This window comes from Mesocricetus auratus, unplaced genomic scaffold (genome assembly GCF_017639785.1).
Source record: "Mesocricetus auratus isolate SY011 unplaced genomic scaffold, BCM_Maur_2.0 Super-Scaffold_100019, whole genome shotgun sequence".
Lineage (NCBI taxonomy): Eukaryota > Metazoa > Chordata > Mammalia > Rodentia > Cricetidae > Mesocricetus > Mesocricetus auratus.
Genome location: NW_024429200.1, coordinates 16,514,192 through 16,534,796, shown reverse-complemented (window position 1 = coordinate 16,534,796; position 20,605 = coordinate 16,514,192). Strand labels below are relative to the sequence as shown.

Genomic DNA, 20,605 nt, shown 5'->3' with positions numbered 1-20,605 from the left:
ATAGTCCAAGATGACCTTCAATTCTGATCTTCCTGCCTTTGCCTCCTGAGGGTTACTGGCTGGTGTCACCAGATCTGACTTTAGTTTTTGCTTTTCTCCTATTCATATTTAGGAGATTCAAGCTGAAAGCTAGAGTCGTTTTATATAAAACAAGGATATTACATTTTCTGCGTATATATAAGCATATACATGAATTCTAATATTTATAATCCTGTTACATGTCTGTGAGAGCTTCGTAAATGTTGAGATAAAAATTAACTTAGAGTTTCCAGAATACCTGACACTGTATCTGAGGTCTTTGAAAGGTATGAGAAATTTAATATAGTGAATGAAGGGCACCTGATTACCCACAACCTTAACTTCTTTCCTCCCTCTCCTTCATTTTCATAGATGCCCTCACAATTTAGCCATTTTCCACTGTCTGAGTCTCTTCTTTCTTTTAACTTCGTGTCAGATGCATCAGGAAATTCTGCCAGCTCTCTTACCAAATAGGCGTTTAGTATATGTGTCTCTATGCCCATCATTCAAAGCATTTATTAAAAACTGCTTCCCTAATGCAATGTGCTTCTGCCCTCCCACATTTGAAACCACACAGGACTTCTGGATACTTCTCAGACATTTTAGCACACTGGGAATTTTCTTCCTCAGTCTAATCATCACAATGCTGCTTCCTTTTCAATCTGCAGATCTCAATCCAGATATCACCGTAGGAAAGCATTCTTGACTATCCCGCTTAGTCTCTGTCTCCAGTATAACATTTTTCACAGTGACTAATCTGATAGAAAATTCTGCTTTCTATTTTTCTTACAGCTTTATAGAGACATTATATTCCCCTGCATTTACCTTTAATTTTCTTTTAAATAAATGAAAAATTATTTTCATAGACCCCTTACAGCCAATATTTTCAACTCCATTCTTTTGTTAGTAGGACTCTCTTTTTTTATTTTTATTTTCCAGTTTAAATTTAGATAAGAAACAAGGTTGCTTCACAAGTCAGTTCCAGGTCCCTCTCCCATTCCCTCCCCTCCTCCCGTGCCCTCCCCCCAAACCCCCCTCCCCGTTATCCCCTCATTCCCCCAGGGAGGGTGAGGCCCTCCATGGGGGTGTAGTAGGACTCTCTTTACAGATCTTTTTTAAAAATGCTGTATTCCTTTTTAAAAGATTTATTTACTTTTTATGTATACAGTGTCCTGTCTGCATGTATGCCAGCAGGTCACAAGAAGGCACCAGATCCCATTACAGATGGTTGTGAGCCACCATGTGACTGCTGGGAATTGAACTCAGGACCTCTGGTAGAATAGTCAGTGCTCTTAACTGCTGAGTCATCTCTCCAACCCCTTACCCAGTAATGGATGGAAGCAGATGTAGAGATTCATAGCTAAGCAATGGGCAGAACTCCTGGAGTCCTGTCGTAGAGAACGACGAGCGATAATATGAGCAAGCGGTCAAGATCGTGATGGTGAAACCCACAAAAACAGCTGACCCGAGCTAGTGTGAGCTCACTGACTCCAGACTGGGGAATCTGCATAAAGTCCAAGTAGGCCCTCTAAATGCAGATGACAGTTGGGAGACTTGGGCAGTTTGTGGGGCTGCTGGCAGCAGAACACAGCAGAACAAGTATTTATCCATAGTGTATGAATTGGCTTTTTGGAGACCATTCCCTATGGAGGGATAACTTGCTCAGTCTAGATAAGGGGGGGGGTCTTGGTCCTGCCTCAAGGGATGTGGCAGACTTTGGTGATCTCCCATGGGAGGCCTCACCCTCTCTGAGGAGTGGAAGGAGGGTGGGGTAGGGAGAGAGTGGGCGGAGAGGAAGGATGGAAGGAGGAAGAGGGAAATGGGGTTGACATGTAAAGTAAGATTGTTTTAAAAATAAAAAGGGAAAACAAAAAAAAATGCAATACTGGGAGTTCTCAACCAGAGTTGCCACGGTTTCCTGCTTCAACAGTGCTTGAACAGAACCTGGCGCTCGACCCCTCCGACCCCAGCCGGCCACTCTGGCACAGAACCCTTTGCAACCTCATTGCTCCACCGCTCCAGAGTCGCCACCGCGCCTGCCGCTGCCAGGACCACCCCGGGTCCCCCTCGCAAGTGCGCCAAAACTACCACCAAGACTCGAAGGCTGCCATCAACCCCCAGATCAACCTGGAACTGTACGCCTCCTATCTGTCTTGCTACTTCGACCGGGATGACATGACCCCGAGGAACTTTGCCAAATACTTTTTCCATCATTCCCATGAGGAGAGGGAGCATGCGGAGAAACTGATGAAGCTGCAGAGCCAACGAGGCTGCCGGATCTTCATGCAGGGTACCAAGAAACCAGACCGTGATGACTGGGAGAGCCGGCTGAACGCAATGGAGTGTGCACTGCATTTGGAAAAGAGTGCGGATCAGACACTACTGGAACTGCACAAACTGGCCACTGACAAGAATGATCCTCAGTTGTGTGACTTCATTGAGACCCATTACCTGAATGAGCAGGTGAAATCCATCAGAGAACTGGGTGACCACGTGACCAACTTACGCAAGATGGGGGCCCCTGAAACTGGCATGGCAGACTATCTCTTTGACAAGCACACCCTGGGACACAGTGAGAGCTAAGATGTCCTCCCCAAAGCCACCAGTGACGTCACTGGTCACTCAGGCAGTGCACGCATGTCGGGCTGCCCTTACCTTTTCAAGAAGTCCACCAAAACATCTGCTTAAGTTCTTTAATTTGTACCATTTCTTCAAATAAAGAATTTTGGTACCTTTGGGGGTGAAAAGGAAGAGAGTTGGTCATGGGGGAAAAGGAAGTTGAGGGGGTGGGGGTAGAATAGGGGGAAGAGGGAATCATAGGATCGAAGACAGATCAGGCACCAGAGTGACCTCGAGTGATCTAAAGGGATAACACCAATTGGCAAGCTAAGCAATGGTGGAGAGACCACCTCTAATGCCCATTCCTGATAATGAACTTGATGTCTATAACCATCCGGGAGCCTTCATCCTGTGACTGATGGAAGCAGAGGCAAACACACAATTAATCACTGAACTGAACCCAAGGAACCCAGTGACAGAGAGAGAGGAGTGATGAGCAAATTGGCAAAGAATGGGCTGGCAAAACCAGCAGAGACAGCTGATCTGAACAGGGGAGAGCTCTTGGATCCCAGACTGACAGTGAGGAGGCCAGTATGGGACTGATCTGGACCCCCCAAATGTGAGTGTCAGCGAGAAGGCCTGGGCAACCTATGGGGCCCTGAGCTGTGGATCAGTGTCTATCCCTGGTATACAAACAGTCTTCGTGTGCCTATAGCACAAAGAGGGATGCTCTCTCAGCCTGGACTCTTAGGGGAGTGCCTGGACCCTACCCAGAGTAAAATGACAGACTCTAGATATCCCCTATGGGGAAGGATTTGGCAATAGGGTGGGAGGGTGGGGGGGAAGAGTAGTGCCTGAGGAGGGGAGGGAGAGGGAACTGGGATTGACATGTAAAACAAGCTATTTAAAATAAAAAAAAATTGAAAAAAAAAGAATTTTGGTACCAAAACAAAAACAAAAACAAAAACAAAAAACAAAAAAACTGCAACACTTTGAAAACCATTTATAACGTTAAACATTTAGTTAATAGTTTTTCATTTGTTCAACTTAGCACTATACATTTTGTTTTAAGACATAATTTTCTGCAAAAGAATGTCTTGCTTTTTTAACCAGCTTTCTCTTCAACGTCACTATTAACTTCTTTTTTGAATACATTCTTTTATTTATTTATTTATTTTTCAGTTTAAATTTAGATAAGAAGCAAGGTTGCTTCACAAGTCAGTTCCAGGTCCCTCTCCCTTTCCCTCCCCTCCTCCCATGCCCTTCCCCCAACCCCCACCCCATTATCCCCTCATTTCCCCAGGGAGGGTGAGGCCTTCCATGGGGGGGTCCATAGTCTGTCATTTCATATAGGGCAGGGCCTAGACCCTTCCCCAAGAGTTCAGGGTGAGAGTGCACCTCACATTGTTGGATGGGAGTCCAAAGTCCGTGTGTATACTCGGGATGGGTACTGATCTGCTGCCCAAGGCTCAATAGATTACCTAGGCCTCCTCACTGACACTCACATTCAGGGGGTCTTGATCAATCCCATGCTGGATTCCCAGGCTGATGCCTGGGATTCAAGAGTTAACCTTTGTCAGGTCAGCTGTTTCTGGGGGTTAAACCAGCCCAGTCTTAATCCCTTTGGTCATCAGTCCTCCCTCTCTGTTACTGGCTTTCTTGAGTTCAGCTCAGTACTTAACCTAGGGAGTCTGCCTCTTCTTTGATCAACCACTGAATGAAGTTTCTGTTTCTCAGACTCTCTGGCCATGGGATTGTAGGCTGGCACTCCCCAGATCTATGTCTAAAATCCATATATGAGAGAGTACATGCCATGTTTCTCTTTTTGTGACTGGGTTACCTCACTCAGGATGGTTTCTTCTAGTGTCATCCATTTGCCTGCGAATCTCAGGATTCCATTGTTTTTTTCTGCTGAATAGTACTCCATTGTGTAAATGTACCACATTTTCTCTATCCACTCTTCAGTTGAGGGACATCTAGGTTGCTGCCAAGTTCTGGCTATTACAAATAATGCTGCTATGAACATAGTGGAACAGACATCCTTGTTGTAATAATGGGCATCTTTTGGATATATGCCTAAGAGTGGAGTTGCTGGGTCTTGTGGTAGGTTTATTCCCATTTTTCTGAGGAATCTCCATACTGATTTCCAAAGTGGCTGAACCAGTTGGCACTCCCACCAGCAATGGAGGAGTGTCCCCCTTTCACCACATCCTCTCCAGCATAAATTGTCCTTGGTGTTTTTGATTTTAGCCATTCTGACAGGAGTCAGATGGTATCTCAGAGTTGTTTTGATTTGCATTTCCCGGATGGCTAAGGATGTTGAGCACTTTCTCAAGTGCCTCTCAGCCATTTTAGACTCCTCTATTGAAAACTCTCTATTTAGTTCTGCAGCCCACATTTTAATTGGGTCCTTTGATGTTTTGGAGACTTGCTTCTTGAGTTCTTTGTAAATTTTGGAGATCAACCCTCTGTCAAATGTGGGATTAGTAAATATTTTTTCCCATTCTGTGGGCTGCCTTTTTGTCTTGCTGACTGTGTCCTTTGCCTTACAGAAGCTTCTAAGTTTCAGGAGGTCCCATTTATTAAATGTTGATCTCACTGTTTGTGCTAGTGGTGTTATGTTCAGGAAGCTGTCTCCTGTACCAATTCGTTCAAGGGTACCACCCACTTTCTCTTCTAAGAGGTTCAGTGTGGCTGGATTTATGTTGAGGTCTTTGATCCATTTGGACTTAAGTTTTGTGCATGGCGATAAACATGGATCGATCTGCATTCTTCTACATGCCAGCCTCCAGTTATGCCAGCACCATTTGTTGAAGATGCTTTCTTTATTCCATTGTATATTTTTAGCTTCTTTGTCAAAGATCAGATGTATGTACGTGTGTGGGTTAATATCCGGGTTTTCAATTCGATTCCATTGGTCTACCTGTCTATTTTTGTGCCAATACCAAGCTGTTTTCAGGACTATAGCTCTATAATAGAGCTTGAGGTCAGCGATGGTGATGCCTCCGGATGTTGCCTTGTTCAACAGGGTTGTTTTGGCTATCCTGGGTCTTTTGTTTTTCCATACAAAATTGATTATTGTTCTTTCAAGGTCTGTGAAGAATTGTGCTGGGATTTTAATGGGGTTGCATTGAATCTGTAGATTACTTTTGGCAGGATTGCCATTTTTACTACATTGATCCTACCTATCCAAGAGCATGGGAGATCTTTCCATTTTCTGAGGGCTTCTTTAATTTCTTTCTTTAAAGATTCAAAGTTCTTGTGATACAGGTCTTTCTCTTGTTTGGTTAGCATTACCCCCAAGGTATTTTATGTTGTTTGTGGCAATTGTAAAGGGTGATGTTTCTCTGATTTCTTTTTCAGCCTTTTTGTCATCTGTATATAGTAGTGCTACTGATTTTCTTGAGTTGATCTTGTAGCCTGCCACTTTGCTGAAGGTGTTAATCAGCTGTAAGAGTTCCCTGGTAGAGTTCTTTGGGTCATTGATGTAAACTATCATATCATCTGCAAACAGTGAAAGTTTGACCTCTTCCTTCCCAATTGGTATCCTCTTGATCCCCCTTTGTTGTCGTATGGCAATAGCTAGAACTTCAAATACCATGTTGAAAAGGTATGCAGAGAGTGGACAGCCTTGTTTTAGAGGAATTGCATTGAGTTTCTGTCCATTTAGTTTGATGTTGGTTGTTGGTTTACTGTATATAGCTTTTATTATGTTTAAGTATGTCCCTGTTATCCCAGATCTCTCCAAGACCTTTATCATGAAAGGATGTAGGATTTTGTCAAAGGCTTTTTCAGCATCTAGTGAGATGATCATGTGATTTTTGTTTTTCAGCTTGTTTATATGGTGGATTACGTTGATGGATTTTCGTATGTTGAACCAATTTTGCATCCCTGGGATGAAACCTACTTGATCGTGATGAATGATTGTTTTGATGTGTTCTTGGATCTGATTTGCCAGTATTTTATTGAGTATTTTTGCATCAATGTTCATGAGGGATATTGGTCTGAAATTCTCTTTCTTAGTTGTATCTTTGTGTGGCTTGGGGATCAAGGTTATTGAAGCCTCATAGAAAGAGTTTGGCAAAGACCCTTCTGCTTCTATTTTGTGGAACACTTTGAGAAGAATTGGTATAAGTTGTTCTTTGAATTTCTGGTAGAATTCTGCACTGAGGCCATCTGGACCTGGACTTTTTTTGGTTGGGAGACTTTTGATGACAGCTTCTATTTCCATAGGGGTTATAGGTCTATTTAAATTGCTTATCTGTTCTTGATTTAGTTTTGGCAAGTGATAGCTATCTAGGAAGTCGTCCATTTCCTTTAAATTTTCGAATTTTGTGGAGTACAGGTTTTCAAAGTATGACTTAATGACTCTCTGGATTTCCTCAGAGTCTGTTGTTATGTCCCCCTTTCATTTCTGATTTTGTTAATTTACATGTTCATTCTCTGCTGTTTGGTAAGTTTGGACAAAGGTTTGTCTATCTTGATTTTCTCAAGGAACCAACATTGATTCTTTGTATTGTTTTCCTAGTTTCTACTTTATTGATTTCAGCCCTCAATTTGATTATTTCCTGGCGTCTACTCCTCCTGGGGGAGTTTGCTTCTTTGTGTTCTAGAGCTTTCAGCTGTGCTGTTAATTCTCTAGTGTAACTGTTCTCCAGTTTCTTCATGTGGGCACTTAGTGCTATGAACTTCCCCCGTAGCACTGCTTTCAAAGTGTCCCATAGGTTTGGGTATGTTGTGTCTTCATTCTCATTGAATTCGAGGAAGTCTTTAATTTCTTTTTTTATTTCCTCTTTGACCCAGGGATGGTGCAGTTGAGCATTATTCAATTTCCATGAGTTTGTAGGTTTTCTGCAATTTGTGTTGTTGTTGAATTCTAATTTTAAAGCATGGTGGTCTGATAAGATGAATGGAGTTATTCCAATTTTTTTGTAGCTGCTGAGGTTTGATATGTTGCCAAGTATGTGGTCGATTTTTGAGAAGGTTCCATGTGGTGCTGAGAAGAAGGTATATTCTTTTTTATGTGGATGAAATGTTCTATAGATATCTGTTAATCCCAGTTGGGTCATTACTTCTATTAGACCCTTTGCTTCTTTGTTGAGTTTCTGTCTGGTATTCCTGTCTAGTGGTGAGAGTGGTGTGTTGAAATCTACCACTATAACTGTGTGGGGGCTTTAGATGATATTTAAGTTCTAATAATGTTTCTTTTACGAATGTGGATGCCTTTGTATTTGGGGCATAGATGTTCAGGATAGACACTTCATCTTGGTGGGTTTCACCTGTGATGAGTCTGTAATGACCTCCTTCATCTCTTTCGATTGATATTATTTTAAAGTCTAGTTTGTTAGATATTAGGATTGCTACCCTTGCTTGTTTCTTGGGTCCATTTGATTGAACAATTTTTTCCCAACCTTTAACTCTCAGGTAATGTCTGTCTTTGAGGGTGAGGTGTGTTTCTTGTATGCAGCAGAAGGAAGAGTTCTGTCTTCAAATCCATTCTGCTAGTCTGTGTCTTTTTATGGGTGAGTTAAGGCCATTAATATTGAGGGATATTAATGACCATTGATTGCTCATCCTTCTTCGATTTGCAGTGGTTGTTGTTGGTGGAATTATGTGGGGAATTTCACCTTTTGTTCTTTTGGCTGTTGGTAGAGAGGGATTCTCTAATGCCTATGTTTTTCTGGTTGTAGTTAGCTTCTTTGGGTTGGAGTTTTCCTTCCAAAATTTTCTGTAGGGCTGGGTTAGTGGACACATATTGCTTGAATCTAGTTTTGTCATGGAATATCTTGTTTTCTCCGTCTACAGTATTTGAGAGCTTTGCCGTGTATAGTAGTCTGGGCTGGCATCCATGGTTTCTTAGTGTAGGTAGAATATCTATCCGGGACCTTCTGGCTTTCAGAGTTTCCATGGAGAAGTCAGGTGTAATTCTGATAGGTGTGCCTTTATATGTTACTTGACCTTTTTCCTTAGCTGCTCTTAATATTCTTTCTTTATTCTGTATGTTTGGGGTCTTGATTATTATGTGCCGAGGGGATTTTTTTTGTGGTCCACTCTATTTGGTGTTCTGTAGGCTTCTTGTACCTTCATTGGCATGTCTTTCTTAAGGTTGGGAAAGTTTTCTTCTATGATTTTGTTGAATATGTCTTCTGCCCCTTTGAGGTGGATTTCTTCTCCTTCTTCTATACCTATTATTCTTAGGTTTGGCCTTTTCATGGTGTCCCATATTTCCTGGATGTTTTATGTTAAGGATTTGTTGGACTTAAGGTTTTCTTTGGTTGATGAATCCATTTCTCCTAGTGTATCTTCAACACTTGAGATTCTCTCTTCCATCTCTTCTATTCTGTTGGTAATGCTTGTATTGGTAGTACCTGACTGTTTGCCCAGCTTTTCTATTTTCTGCCTTTCTTCAGATTGTGTTTTTTTTATTGTCTCTATTTCAGTTTTCAACCCTTGCAGTGTTTGCATTGCTTCCTGCAATTTTCGGTTTATCTTTTCGTCCATTTGTTGCCTTTTATGAATTTTTTGGTTTGTTCTTTCTTCCATTTCTTGCATTTTTTGGTTTGCTTTTTTGTTCTGTTTCTTGCATTTTTTGCTCTGTTTCTTCTTCCATTTCCTACCTTTTTTGGTTTGTTTCTTCTTCCATTTCTTTCATTTTTTGCTGTGTTTTTTCTATCATTTCTTGCATTTTTTGCTGTGTTTCTTCTTCCATTTCCTGCCTTTTTGGTATGTTTCTTCTTCCAATTTTTGCATTTTTTGCTTTGTTTTTTCTTCCATTTCCTGCCTTTTTTGCTTCGTTTCTTCTTCCATTTCCTGCCTTTTTTGGTTTGATTTTTTCTTCCAATTCTTGCATTTTTTGGTTTGTTTTTTCTTCCATTTCTTGCATTTTTCGGTTTGTTTTTTTCCATTTCTTTGAGGGATTTTCCTATATCCTCTTTTAGGGCCTCTATCATTTTCATGAAAGTGGTTTTAAAGTTGTTGTCTTCTGCTTCGTTCGCATTTGAATGTTGCAGTCTTGCTGGTGTGGAGTCTCTAGAATCTGGCGGTGTCATATTTGTTTTTCTGTTGCTGAGTGTGTTTTTGTATTGTTTCTTTCCCATCTCTTCTTCTAGTGGGTGCATAAACAGCCCCTTACTGGTCTGGGGACCAGAGTTCCCTTTTCGTGGGTGCTAGCAAGTCCAATAATCTTGTGGTTCTTCTATTCCTTGTCCTCATTCTGGTCCTGTTGGTGGAGAAGAAGAACAGGAATCTGGGGCGCTTAGCCTCCTACGTGGTCCCCTGGACCCTATGCTGGGTCCTGTTGTACCTGATCTGGAAAAGCTACTCCCCTGGTCTCCCTGGCTCCTCTGGTTTCCTGGTCTCGTTGGTGAGAGAGAAGACCTGGAGTCTGGGGTGCTTGGCTCCCGTCAGGATTGGAAACTCTGTGCTGTTCCCAGGGGATCCCCAGGCACTGGAACACAGGCCCAGAAGCCGGCCTGTTTACCTGATGCTGCCGCAGGAAACTTGAATACATTCTTTTGGTACAAAAATTCATTATCAAATAAAAATATATCTTTTCTTCTAGTACTCACCAATCCAAATAAGTAAGCCATCTATTATAACTTCATAGAATAAAGTCAGTTCCTAATCTGCCTGTTCAACAAGTCCTGCTAGTAAAATACTTCCTTGAAATCTCAATCCTGTTTTGGTATAAAATGTACCACACAGCAGTGCCTTTTGTGACTTTCATCTACTGTATGTGAATCCCTTGGAGACAAGGTATCATGCATCTTCTTTTGTGTGTGTGTGTGTGTGTGTGTGTGTGTGTGTGTATGTGTGTGTGTTGGATTATTTCCTCAGACAAAATGTTTTAGAGAACAATGACATTACCAGATCCTGTATACCTGTAAGATGCATGTATGATTTGGTAACTTGAATTTCACAAATAAATTATTATTTTTTATTTATTTTTAAATTTAAATTAGAAACAAGGTTGCTTGACAAGTCAGTTCCAGGTCCCTCTCCATTTCCCTCCCCTCCTCCTGTGCCCTCCCCCCACATGCATCTTCTTTTAACTGCCAGGTAATTCCTTGTTACTCTTTGGCAAATAGTATGATTAATTTAGATACTTTTAATATTTATCATTCATTTCTTTTTTTAAAACAAAATACCTGAAGAAATTTACTTAACTGTATTTAAACACTTTAAACCACTATTATCTAAAGTTAAGCGTAATTAAGTGCTAGTGATGGTGGCATTAAGAATTACTAATACTGCTAGGTGTGGCGGCAATGCCTTTAATTCCGGAACTTGGGAGGGAGAGGCAAGTGTGTCTCTCTGAGTTCAAGGCCAACCTGATCTACATAGTGAGTTCTAGGATAGCCTGTGTTACATAGAGAGACCCTGCCTCAAAGCAACAACAACAAAAACCCAAACAAAAATAAAACAACAAGCAAGACAAAACAAAAACATTAATGCATGTCTTGTCATGATCTTATCATTTATGTAGTTGTGTGTCTATTTATATGTAACAGCAATAATGAATGAAAAAGAGGCCATCGATTTGAGGGGAGGCAGAGCAGGCATGAAAGCAACTAGAGGGAGGAAACAGAAGAATATGTAATTATGCTTCAGCATCCCTCCCCAAGTTTTTGGTTGTTAGGGAGAAAGAAATATCTAGAAAATTATGACAGAAAACTTTTTGTGTGGTTTTTTTGTTGTCTGTTTGTTTTTGGCTTTCCATGGAAGGAGAAAGAACTTAGCTGATCAATGAGTTTGACAGAAGAAACTGCGCATAAAATCCTTAAATGTAACCATTGTCAAAGTAACAGGTGTAATTCTTGAAATTTCTGAAGACTTCCCCAGACACTTGTAGTAAAAGTTGATACTATATAAAAAGATAGTTTTGCTTTCCAACACCAACTTTATGTGTCCATATTGGCTTTCAGAAAACTACATTTAAATATGTTATTTCATCACCATTTCCTCCTCTATTACTATGAATCTTTTAACAATGTTCTCTAGAATGATCTTTTAAAATGAGCACTTTATTTTCTCTTTTATATATGAAAGAATTCTGGAGACTCTTCTGCTTAATAAAGGTAATTTAAATTGAATGCTTGCCTTTTTCCATACATTAACTATGATTTTATTAAATGCAATCAAGTTTCTACCTACTTTATTTTGTAAGTTTTGAGCTAAATTCATTAAGGTAAAATAAAAATCTAAGGAAAATCACAAACACAAATTTGTACCTTTTTCTTCTTTTGTAGACCCCCCTAGCAAACGGTGTAGCTGGAAGATGTGTATTAGTTCTGAACATTGTCGTAGTTACATTTCTCATCATTTTGGAAGAACACCTGGCAGAAACTACTTACAGGAGGAAAGATTTAGTTCAGCTTATGGTTTGAGAGGGCACAAGTCCATCAGGGTTAGCAAGGCATTTTGGGTGGAGCTCTGTCTGTGGATGGCAGTAGCAGCAGCTTGTTACTTGACTCACACCCAGAAGCAGAGTGCTCCAGTTGGAAGAAGAATCATTGCTAAACCAAGGCCTGCTTCATCCAGCTAGGCTCCAACTCTGGAAGGATCCACAGCCTCCTAAATAACACCAGTAGCTGGTCATCAAGTGTTACACATGTGTAGGGGGCATCTCACATTCAAACCACATCCAACACTGTGCTGATCTATAACACCATTCAAGCTTTGTTTTTTTTCCTTGTCTTCTTTTTTTAATTTAAATTAGAAACAATTTATTTTACATATCAATCCCAGTTCCCGCTCCCTCCCATCCTCCCTTGCTCACCACTGAGCCTCCCATCCCATCCCCCATCCACTCCCCAGGGAGAATGAGGTCTTCCATGGGGGATCATCAAAGTCTGTCACATCATTTGAGGCAAGGCCTAAGTCGCCCTCCTCACCTTTTATCTAGGCTGAGTGAGTATCCCTTCATGGAGGAATGGACTCCCAAAGTCCATTCGTGCACTAGGAATACATACTGGTTCCACCGCAAGAAGCCCCATAGACTGCCCAGGACTCCTAACTGTCACCCATGTTCAGGGAGCCTGGTTCGTTTCTATGCTGGCTCCACAGCTGTTTGGCTTGGGTCCATGAGCTCCCATTTGCTCAGGTCAGCTGTTTCTGTGGATTTCCCCAGCTTGGTCTTGACTCCATTGCTCATCTCTCCTCCTTCATTTTAAAGGAAGAAACCAAAGCTATCAAAAGCACTACCAAATATCAACAAATACATAGTCACAGTTGCTGAAAACTAAGAGATCTTAATAAATAATTGTGGAAGGCACAGCAACATGCCTAATAAGATGAATCTTTCTAGATAATGAAGTAAGCACATGCTGTATTAGTCAGGATTACAGTCTGTCTTAAATTGGACATGACTGATCTGCCTGGTATTTCTGGAGTGAATGACATGAAGCTCCATACAACTTATTAGTTACTACAGATTTAAATCTAGCACCACAGTATTGTTTCAGCCCTTCAAGGATGAATTCCACATAGTACTCCAAAGTTGAAAAGTCTCCTCACAGAAGCATCCCTTTATGAGAAAGGACTCCTTTCTCTGCTCTAGCTAAGGGATCTGTAGGGAGAATGGAGAAGCCCTAGAGATTGAATGTGAGGGAAAGTGAAGCCTTTGCTGGGCTGAATCACACAATGTTCTTGTGGTTCTCTTCTGTGTTAGATTTTGTATCCCTGTGAGCAAAGCTGACAGAACAACTTCAGGGAAGGAGGCTCAAGGAATTTCCAGCCCTAGGTTTCTTGGCTCCATGTACATGAGCAGAACATCCTGTCAGAGCTGTGATCAGAGGCTTTACTTCATAGCAAAGAGGAAGAAGAAATGGAGAAAAAAAGGAGCCATAAACACAACACTCCCAGCAACCCATCCCCCTGAGTTCTACTTCCTGCAGCTAGGCCTCACCTCTTGAAGTTTCCAGAACTTCACAGTCATATGAACCTGTGGAATTCCCTTTATATTTAGACTAAAACAACTTCCTTAGACACATGTCCTTTATCTTTGGGCATACAGCACTCTGCTTACAATTATTTTAAAAAATAATTGGTTTCTTTTTTTTCTTTTCCTTTTTCAAAACAAACTAGGTGAACCTCACACTCTCACCTTCTGGCCTCATCTCTTCTCTGTAGATGTTTCCCTCTTTTGTGTCAACTATCAATTCAGCTCAGAGGACTTTCAGTTCTATTTCAGAACAATTCCTGGCCTCCTGTTGTACATCTCTCTCTCTCTACATAAAGCCCCCCAATCAGTGTCTGTTTTCATCTGCATACTCTTTGCCTCTCTTCTTTTGTGTCTTCTGTAGCTTTCCATATCATTCTCCCTGTCTGAGGTACCTTTGCAATCTTTAGCCTGTTGGAAATTCTGCTCTATTTTAAGCAGAATTTAAAACTTTCAGCTTGAAGCTAATCCAGATCCTTGAAACCACACTTGATGGTGTAACATTTTGAACTTACATGACCTCCCGTGGAACTGATTTTACTCCAGATGACATGTAGAGTTATCCTCAGTTCAAATTCTTCTTCAACCACGCAAAATATATGCTATTACCTACTCACTGTGAATACAAACAGTAGCAAATTGCACATCTAGGGTAACATTGTCTTTGTAAAGATGTGTGTGATGAGTATGGTTATACATGTATGTTTTCTGATGTATCCATCATTCAGGAAAATGTTGGTATCTGGATTTCAAGCTCCAGTGCTCAGAGACCGAAAACATGCAAGTGAAACCTTTTGACTCAGTTGCCTCTTCAAGTTTTACATTAAGGATCCTAAGGAAGAGAGAGGAGAGCTTTTCATCTGGTCGTGGCTTTTCGAACTTATTTTCAAATGCTGCCTTTTATTCTTACTTTATAACCAACTGTTAGAGTTTGATCAAGACTTCTTAGTGTGACTCCTAACCTGCTCTAAATACTAAATACATACCCTCTAATCTTCTCCAGGTAGCTGTGAAATGGGGTATTCTCAGTTCCAGATGTCTACATTGCTGGAGACTACATCCTCATCTAACAGATGCTGCCACCAGCACAGCTATGAGTATAACAGGGATCTGGAAAGGAGAGTCATAGTAGACTGAGACACAAGACTCTGGTTCACTTTAAGAATAAGTGTCTATCCTGAACATCTATGCCCCAAATACAAAGGCATCCACATTCATTAAAGAAACATTATTAGAACTTAAATCTCATCTAAAGCCCCACACAGTTATAGTGGGAGATTTCAACACACCACTCTCACCACTAGACAGGAATACCAAACAGAAACTCAACAAAGAAGCAAAAGGTCTAATAGAAGTAATGACCCAACTGGGATTAACAGACATCTATAGAACATTTCATCCACATAAAAAAGAATATACCTTCTTCTCACCACCACATGGAACCTTCTCAAAAATCGACCACATACTTGGCAACATATCAAACCTCAGCAGCTACAAAAAAATTGGAATAACTCCATGCATCTTATCAGACCACCATGCTTTAAAATTAGAATTCAACAACAACACAAATTGCAGAAAACCTACAAACTCATGGAAATTGAATAATGCTCAACTGCACCATCCCTGGGTCAAAGAGGAAATAAAAAAGAAATTAAAGACTTCCTCGAATTCAATGAGAATGAAGACACAACATACCCAAACCTATGGGACACTTTGAAAGCAGTGCTACGGGGGAAGGTCATAGCGCTAAGTGCTCACATGAAGAAACAGGAGAACAGTTATACCAGAGAATTAACATCACAGCTGAAAGCTCTAGAACACAAAGAAGCACACTCCCCCAGGAGGAGTAGATGCCAGGAAATAATCAAATTGAGGGCTGAAATCAATAAAGTAGAAACCAGGAAAACAATACAAAGAATCAATGCAATGAAGAGTTGGTTCTTTGAGAAAATCAACAAGATAGACAAACCTTTGTCCAAACTTACCAAACAGCAGAGAGTGAACACGCAAATTAACAAAATTAGAAATGAAAAGGGGGACATAACAACAGACTCTGAGGAAATCCAGAGAATCATTAGGTCATACTTGAAAACCTGTACTCCACAAAATTCGAAAATTTAAAGGAAATGGATGACTTCCTGGACAGCTATCAATTGCCAAAATTAAATCAAGAACAGATAAGCAATTTAAATAGACCTATAACCCCTATGGAAATAGAAGCTGTCATCAAAAGTCTCCCAACCAAAAAAAGCCCAGGTCCAGATGGCCTCACTGCAGAATTCTACCAGAAATTCAAAGAACAGCTTATACCAATTCTTCTCAAAGTGTTCCACACAATAGAAGCAGAAGGGTCTTTGCCAAACTCTTTCTATGAGGCTTCAATAACCTTGATCCCCAAGCCATACAAAGATACAACTAAGAAAGAGAACTTCAGACCAATATCCCTCATGAACATTGATGCAAAAATACTCAATAAAATACTAGCAAATCGGATCCAAGAACACATCAAAACAATCATTCACCACGATCAAGTAGGTTTCATCCCAGGGATGCAGGGATGGTTCAACATACGAAAATCCATCAACGTAATCCACCATATAAACAAGCTGAAAAACAAAAATCACATGATCATCTCACTAGATGCTGAAAAAGCCTTTGACAAAATCCAACACCCCTTCATGATAAAGGTCTTGGAGAGATCTGGGATAACAGGGACATACTTAAACATAATAAAAGCTATATACAGTAAACCAACAGCCAACATCAAACTAAATGGACAGAAACTCAACGCAATTCCTCTAAAATCAGGAACAAAACAAGGCTGTCCACTCTCTCCATACCTTTTCAACATGGTACTTGAAGTTCTAGCTATTGCCATACGACAACAAAGGGGGATCAAGGGGATACAAATAGGGAAGGAAGAGGTCAAACTTTCACTGTTTGCAGACGATATGATAGTTTACATCAATGACCCAAAGAACTCTACCAGGGAACTCTTACAGCTGATTAACACCTTCAGCAAAGTGGCAGGCTACAAGATCAACTCAAGAAAATCAGTAGCCCTACTATATACAGATGATAAAAGGGCTGAAAGAGAAATCAGAGAAACATCACCCTTTACAATTGCCACAAACAACATAAAATACCTTGGGGTAACGCTAACCAAACAAGTGAAAGACCTGTATCATAAGAACTTTGAATCTTTAAAGAAAGAAATTAAAGAAGCCCTCAGAAAATGGAAACATGACCCATGCTCTTGGATAGGTAGGATCAATGTAGTAAAAATGGCAATCCTGCCAAAAGCAATCTACAGATTCAATGCAATCCCCATTAAAATCCCAGCACAATTCTTCACAGACCTTGAAAGAACAATAATCAATTTTGTATGGAAAAACAAAAGACCCAGGATAGCCAAAACAACCCTGTTGAACAAGGCAACATCCGGAGGCATCACCATCGCTGACCTCAAGCTCTATTATAGAGCTATAGTCCTGAAAACAGCTTGGTATTGGCACAAAAATAGACAGGTAGACCAATGGAATCGAATTGAAAACCCGGATATTAACCCACACACGTACATACATCTGATCTTTGACAAAGAAGCTAAAAATATACAATGGAATAAAGAAAGCATCTTCAACAAATGGTGCTGGCATAATTGGAGACTGGCATGTAGAAGAATGCAGATCGATCCATGTTTATCGCCATGCACAAAACTTAAGTCCAAATGGATCAAAGACCTCAACATAAATCCAGCCACACTGAACCTCTTAGAAGAGAAAGTGGGTGGTACCCTTGAACGAATTGGTACAGGAGACAGCTTCCTGAATATAACTCCAGTAGCACACACAGTGAGATCAACAATTAATAAATGGGACCTAATGAAACTGAGAAGCTTCTGTAAAGCAAAGGACACAGTCAGCAAGACAAAAAGGCAGCCCACAGAATGGGAAAAAATATTCACTAATCCCACATCTGACAGAGGGTTGATCTCCAAAATTTACAAAGAACTCAAGAAGCAAGTCTCCAAAATACCAAAGGACCCTATTAAAAAGTGGGCTGCAGAACTAAATAGAGAGTTTTCAATAGAGGAGTCTAACATGGCTGAGAGGCACTTGAGAAAGTGCTCAACATCCTTAGCCATCCGGGAAATGCAAATCAAAACAACTCTGAGATACCATCTGACTCCTGTCAGAATGGCTAAAATCAAAAACACCAATGACAATTTATGCTGGAGAGGATGTGGTGAAAGGGGGACACTCCTCCATTGCTGGTGGGAGTGCCAACTGGTTCAGCCACTTTGGAAATCAGTATGGAGATTCCTCAGAAAAATGGGAATAAACCTACCACAAGACCCAGCAACTCCACTCTTAGGCATATATCCAAAAGATGCCCATTCATACAACAAAGATGTCTGTTCCACTATGTTCATAGCAGCTTTATTTGTAATTGCCAGAACTTGGAAGCAACCTAGATGTCCCTCAACTGAAGAGTGGATAGAGAAAATGTGGTACATTTACACAATGGAGTACTATTCAGCAGAAAAAAATAATGGAATCATGAGATTCGCAGGCAAATGGATGACACTAGAAGAAACCATCCTGAGTGAGGTAACCCAGTCACAAAAAGAGAAACATGGCATGTACTCTCTCATATATGGATTTTAGACATAGATCTGGGGAGTGCCAGCCTTCAATCCTATGGCCAGAGAGTCTGGGAAACAGAAACTTTATTTAGTGGCTGATCAAAGAAGAGGCAGACTCCCTTGGTTAAGTACTGAGCTGAACTCAAGAAAGCCAGTAACAGAGAGGGAGGACTGATGATCAAAGGGATTAAGACTGGGCTGGTTTAACCCCCAGAAACAGCTGACCAGACAAAGGTTAACTCTTGAATCCCAGGCATCAGCCTGGGAAGCCAGCATGGGACTGATCAAGACCCCCTGAATCTGGGTGTCAGTGAGGAGGCCTAGGGAATCTATTGAGCCTTGGGCAGCAGATCAGTACCCATCCCAAGTATACACACGGACTTTGGACTCCTATAGAACAATGTGAGGTGCACTCTCACCCGAACTCTTGGGGAAGGGTCTAGGCCCTGCCCTATATGAAATGACAGACTATGGACACCCCCATGGAGGGCCTCACCCTCCCTGGGGAAATGAGGGGATAATGGGGGGGGAGGGCTCGGGAGGACGGGAGGGAATGGGAGAGGGACCTGGAACTGACTTGTGATGCAACCTTGTTTCTTATCCAAATTTAAACTGGAAAATAAAATTAAAAAAAAATAAAAAAATAACTAGACTGTAATAAAAAAAATAACACACATACCCTTGTCAACCATGGGGCATCACTCTGAATGTACTGGATGTTCATAAATGGTACTGTCATACGAAAAAAAAAAAGAATAAGCAGTTTTTGTTTTTCTCACAGCTGCTTAGATATTGTTTTGTCAGTTACTAGAGATAGCATTGCAAGTAGAATTTGAAAACACAGTATCTTTTGAACCTTTTTCTGAGTTCTTCATTCCACACATTTCTGCAAACAGCATTTTTTTATCCGCTTATCTGAGTTCTTCCTACCACACTTCCTGCCTATGTTGCCTTGTTTTGCCTGGGAAGATATTCTTCCGAGGTTTTATCTTGTGCTTACAGTTTTCCACCATCACCAGGACACATCTAGGTCAGGGCCATCTGGACCCCATCAGAGCTTCAACTATGGCTCACCAAATGTCCATAGATTAGAGAGAAGTGTAGAGAAATGCCTATAAAGATGCACATAAAATATATTTGCATAAGGATCAGAATGCTATTACTACTAATTTTGTTTTCATATTTCTTTTCTTTTTTTTTCTGAGACGTTTCTCTATGTAGCTGGAACTCACTGTGTAGACCAGGCTTGCCTGGAACTCACAGGGATCTGCCCACATCTGCCTTCCAAGTGCTGGGATTAAAGGCATGAGCCAATATTTCTTCATGTACCTAATTTTGTATTTATCAGATAGGTTTTTAAAGAAAAGAACCAGAATTTACCATCCTTTCAGGTATTTTACATAGGGCACATATTTCTCTGCCTTACTGTTGCTGTTATATATACAGACGTATACATTCAATGTGCATACATGTATATTCCCACATGACAGACCTTGAAGCTCAACATGATAATGTTGTCTGTATAGTTTCAATGTTAAACACTGTGTTTCGAATGAGGCAAACGCTGCCAACAAATGCTTTTTGAATTGTGTTGAATCTAAGTGTTTCCGTCTATAAATCTGGGCTACAAGTGAACTTTATGTTCTCTTTCTCAGTAAATTCTTTTGAGGGACTTCAAATGTTTTATTCTTATGCACAGCAATTTCACAGTTTATTCATAAGATATATCCTCAGTTCAGTCAGTGGGGATGGAGGCAGGTAAGTAGGATACTATAAAATCCCTTTTTAAATCTCCTTCCCCAGCTATTCTGAAAAATAGAAACACTGTAAAATTAATACAGGCAAGGTTGTCATGTATAGGGATCTTGAACAAGTTTTGAATATTTTGTTCATCTGTGTTTTCTTTCTAATCATGCTAGTGACTATCAATACATCTGACTTTTCTACATTAATTTCATGTGCAGCTCCCTGTTGAATTAGCCTATTGTTGCATATAATTCAGATTACTTTGAGTTTTTCTGTATAAGAAATATTGTCTAAAAATGACAGTTTTATTTTTCTCTTTCTAATTTTCACATCTCCAAAGGAAAAGGGATCAGTAGGATCTTACTACTATAATGTTATTTCATCTGTCAAATGTAGATTGTGGTTTTGAAGTAGGAAGTCAAACTAAAAAAAAAAAGTCAGAAAAATGTACCATCCCAGAATCTGTTACTTCTTTTCTTTTAGTTTGCAGATTTAACTAAACTTGAATTGATTTGACTTTTTAGTATATCAAAAATTGTAGATATGGGTAACCTTAAATACAACAGTCCATCCTGCTTCTTACCGATTTCTTGTTTCGTTTTTCCTTTCTATGAACTTTCCATCCCCGTTTCCATCTCTGCTTTCATAGAAATCAAAATCATAAAAAGATTTCAGACAAAATATTCTGTCACTGCTTA

At 40.4% G+C, this 20,605-nt stretch overlaps 1 protein-coding gene across 1 annotated transcript; it reads left to right on the top strand.

Annotated features, from left to right (window-relative positions):
• The first annotated feature begins 1,550 nt into the window (after positions 1–1,550).
• Positions 1,551–2,751, top strand: LOC121132972 (ferritin heavy chain-like). Its single transcript, XM_040728475.1, has 2 exons — positions 1,551–1,617; positions 1,949–2,751. Exons 1-2 carry the CDS (start codon positions 1,551–1,553, stop codon positions 2,599–2,601), a joined length of 720 nt encoding a protein of 239 aa, XP_040584409.1. The 3' UTR covers positions 2,602–2,751.
• Positions 2,752–20,605: the final 17,854 nt, after the last annotated feature.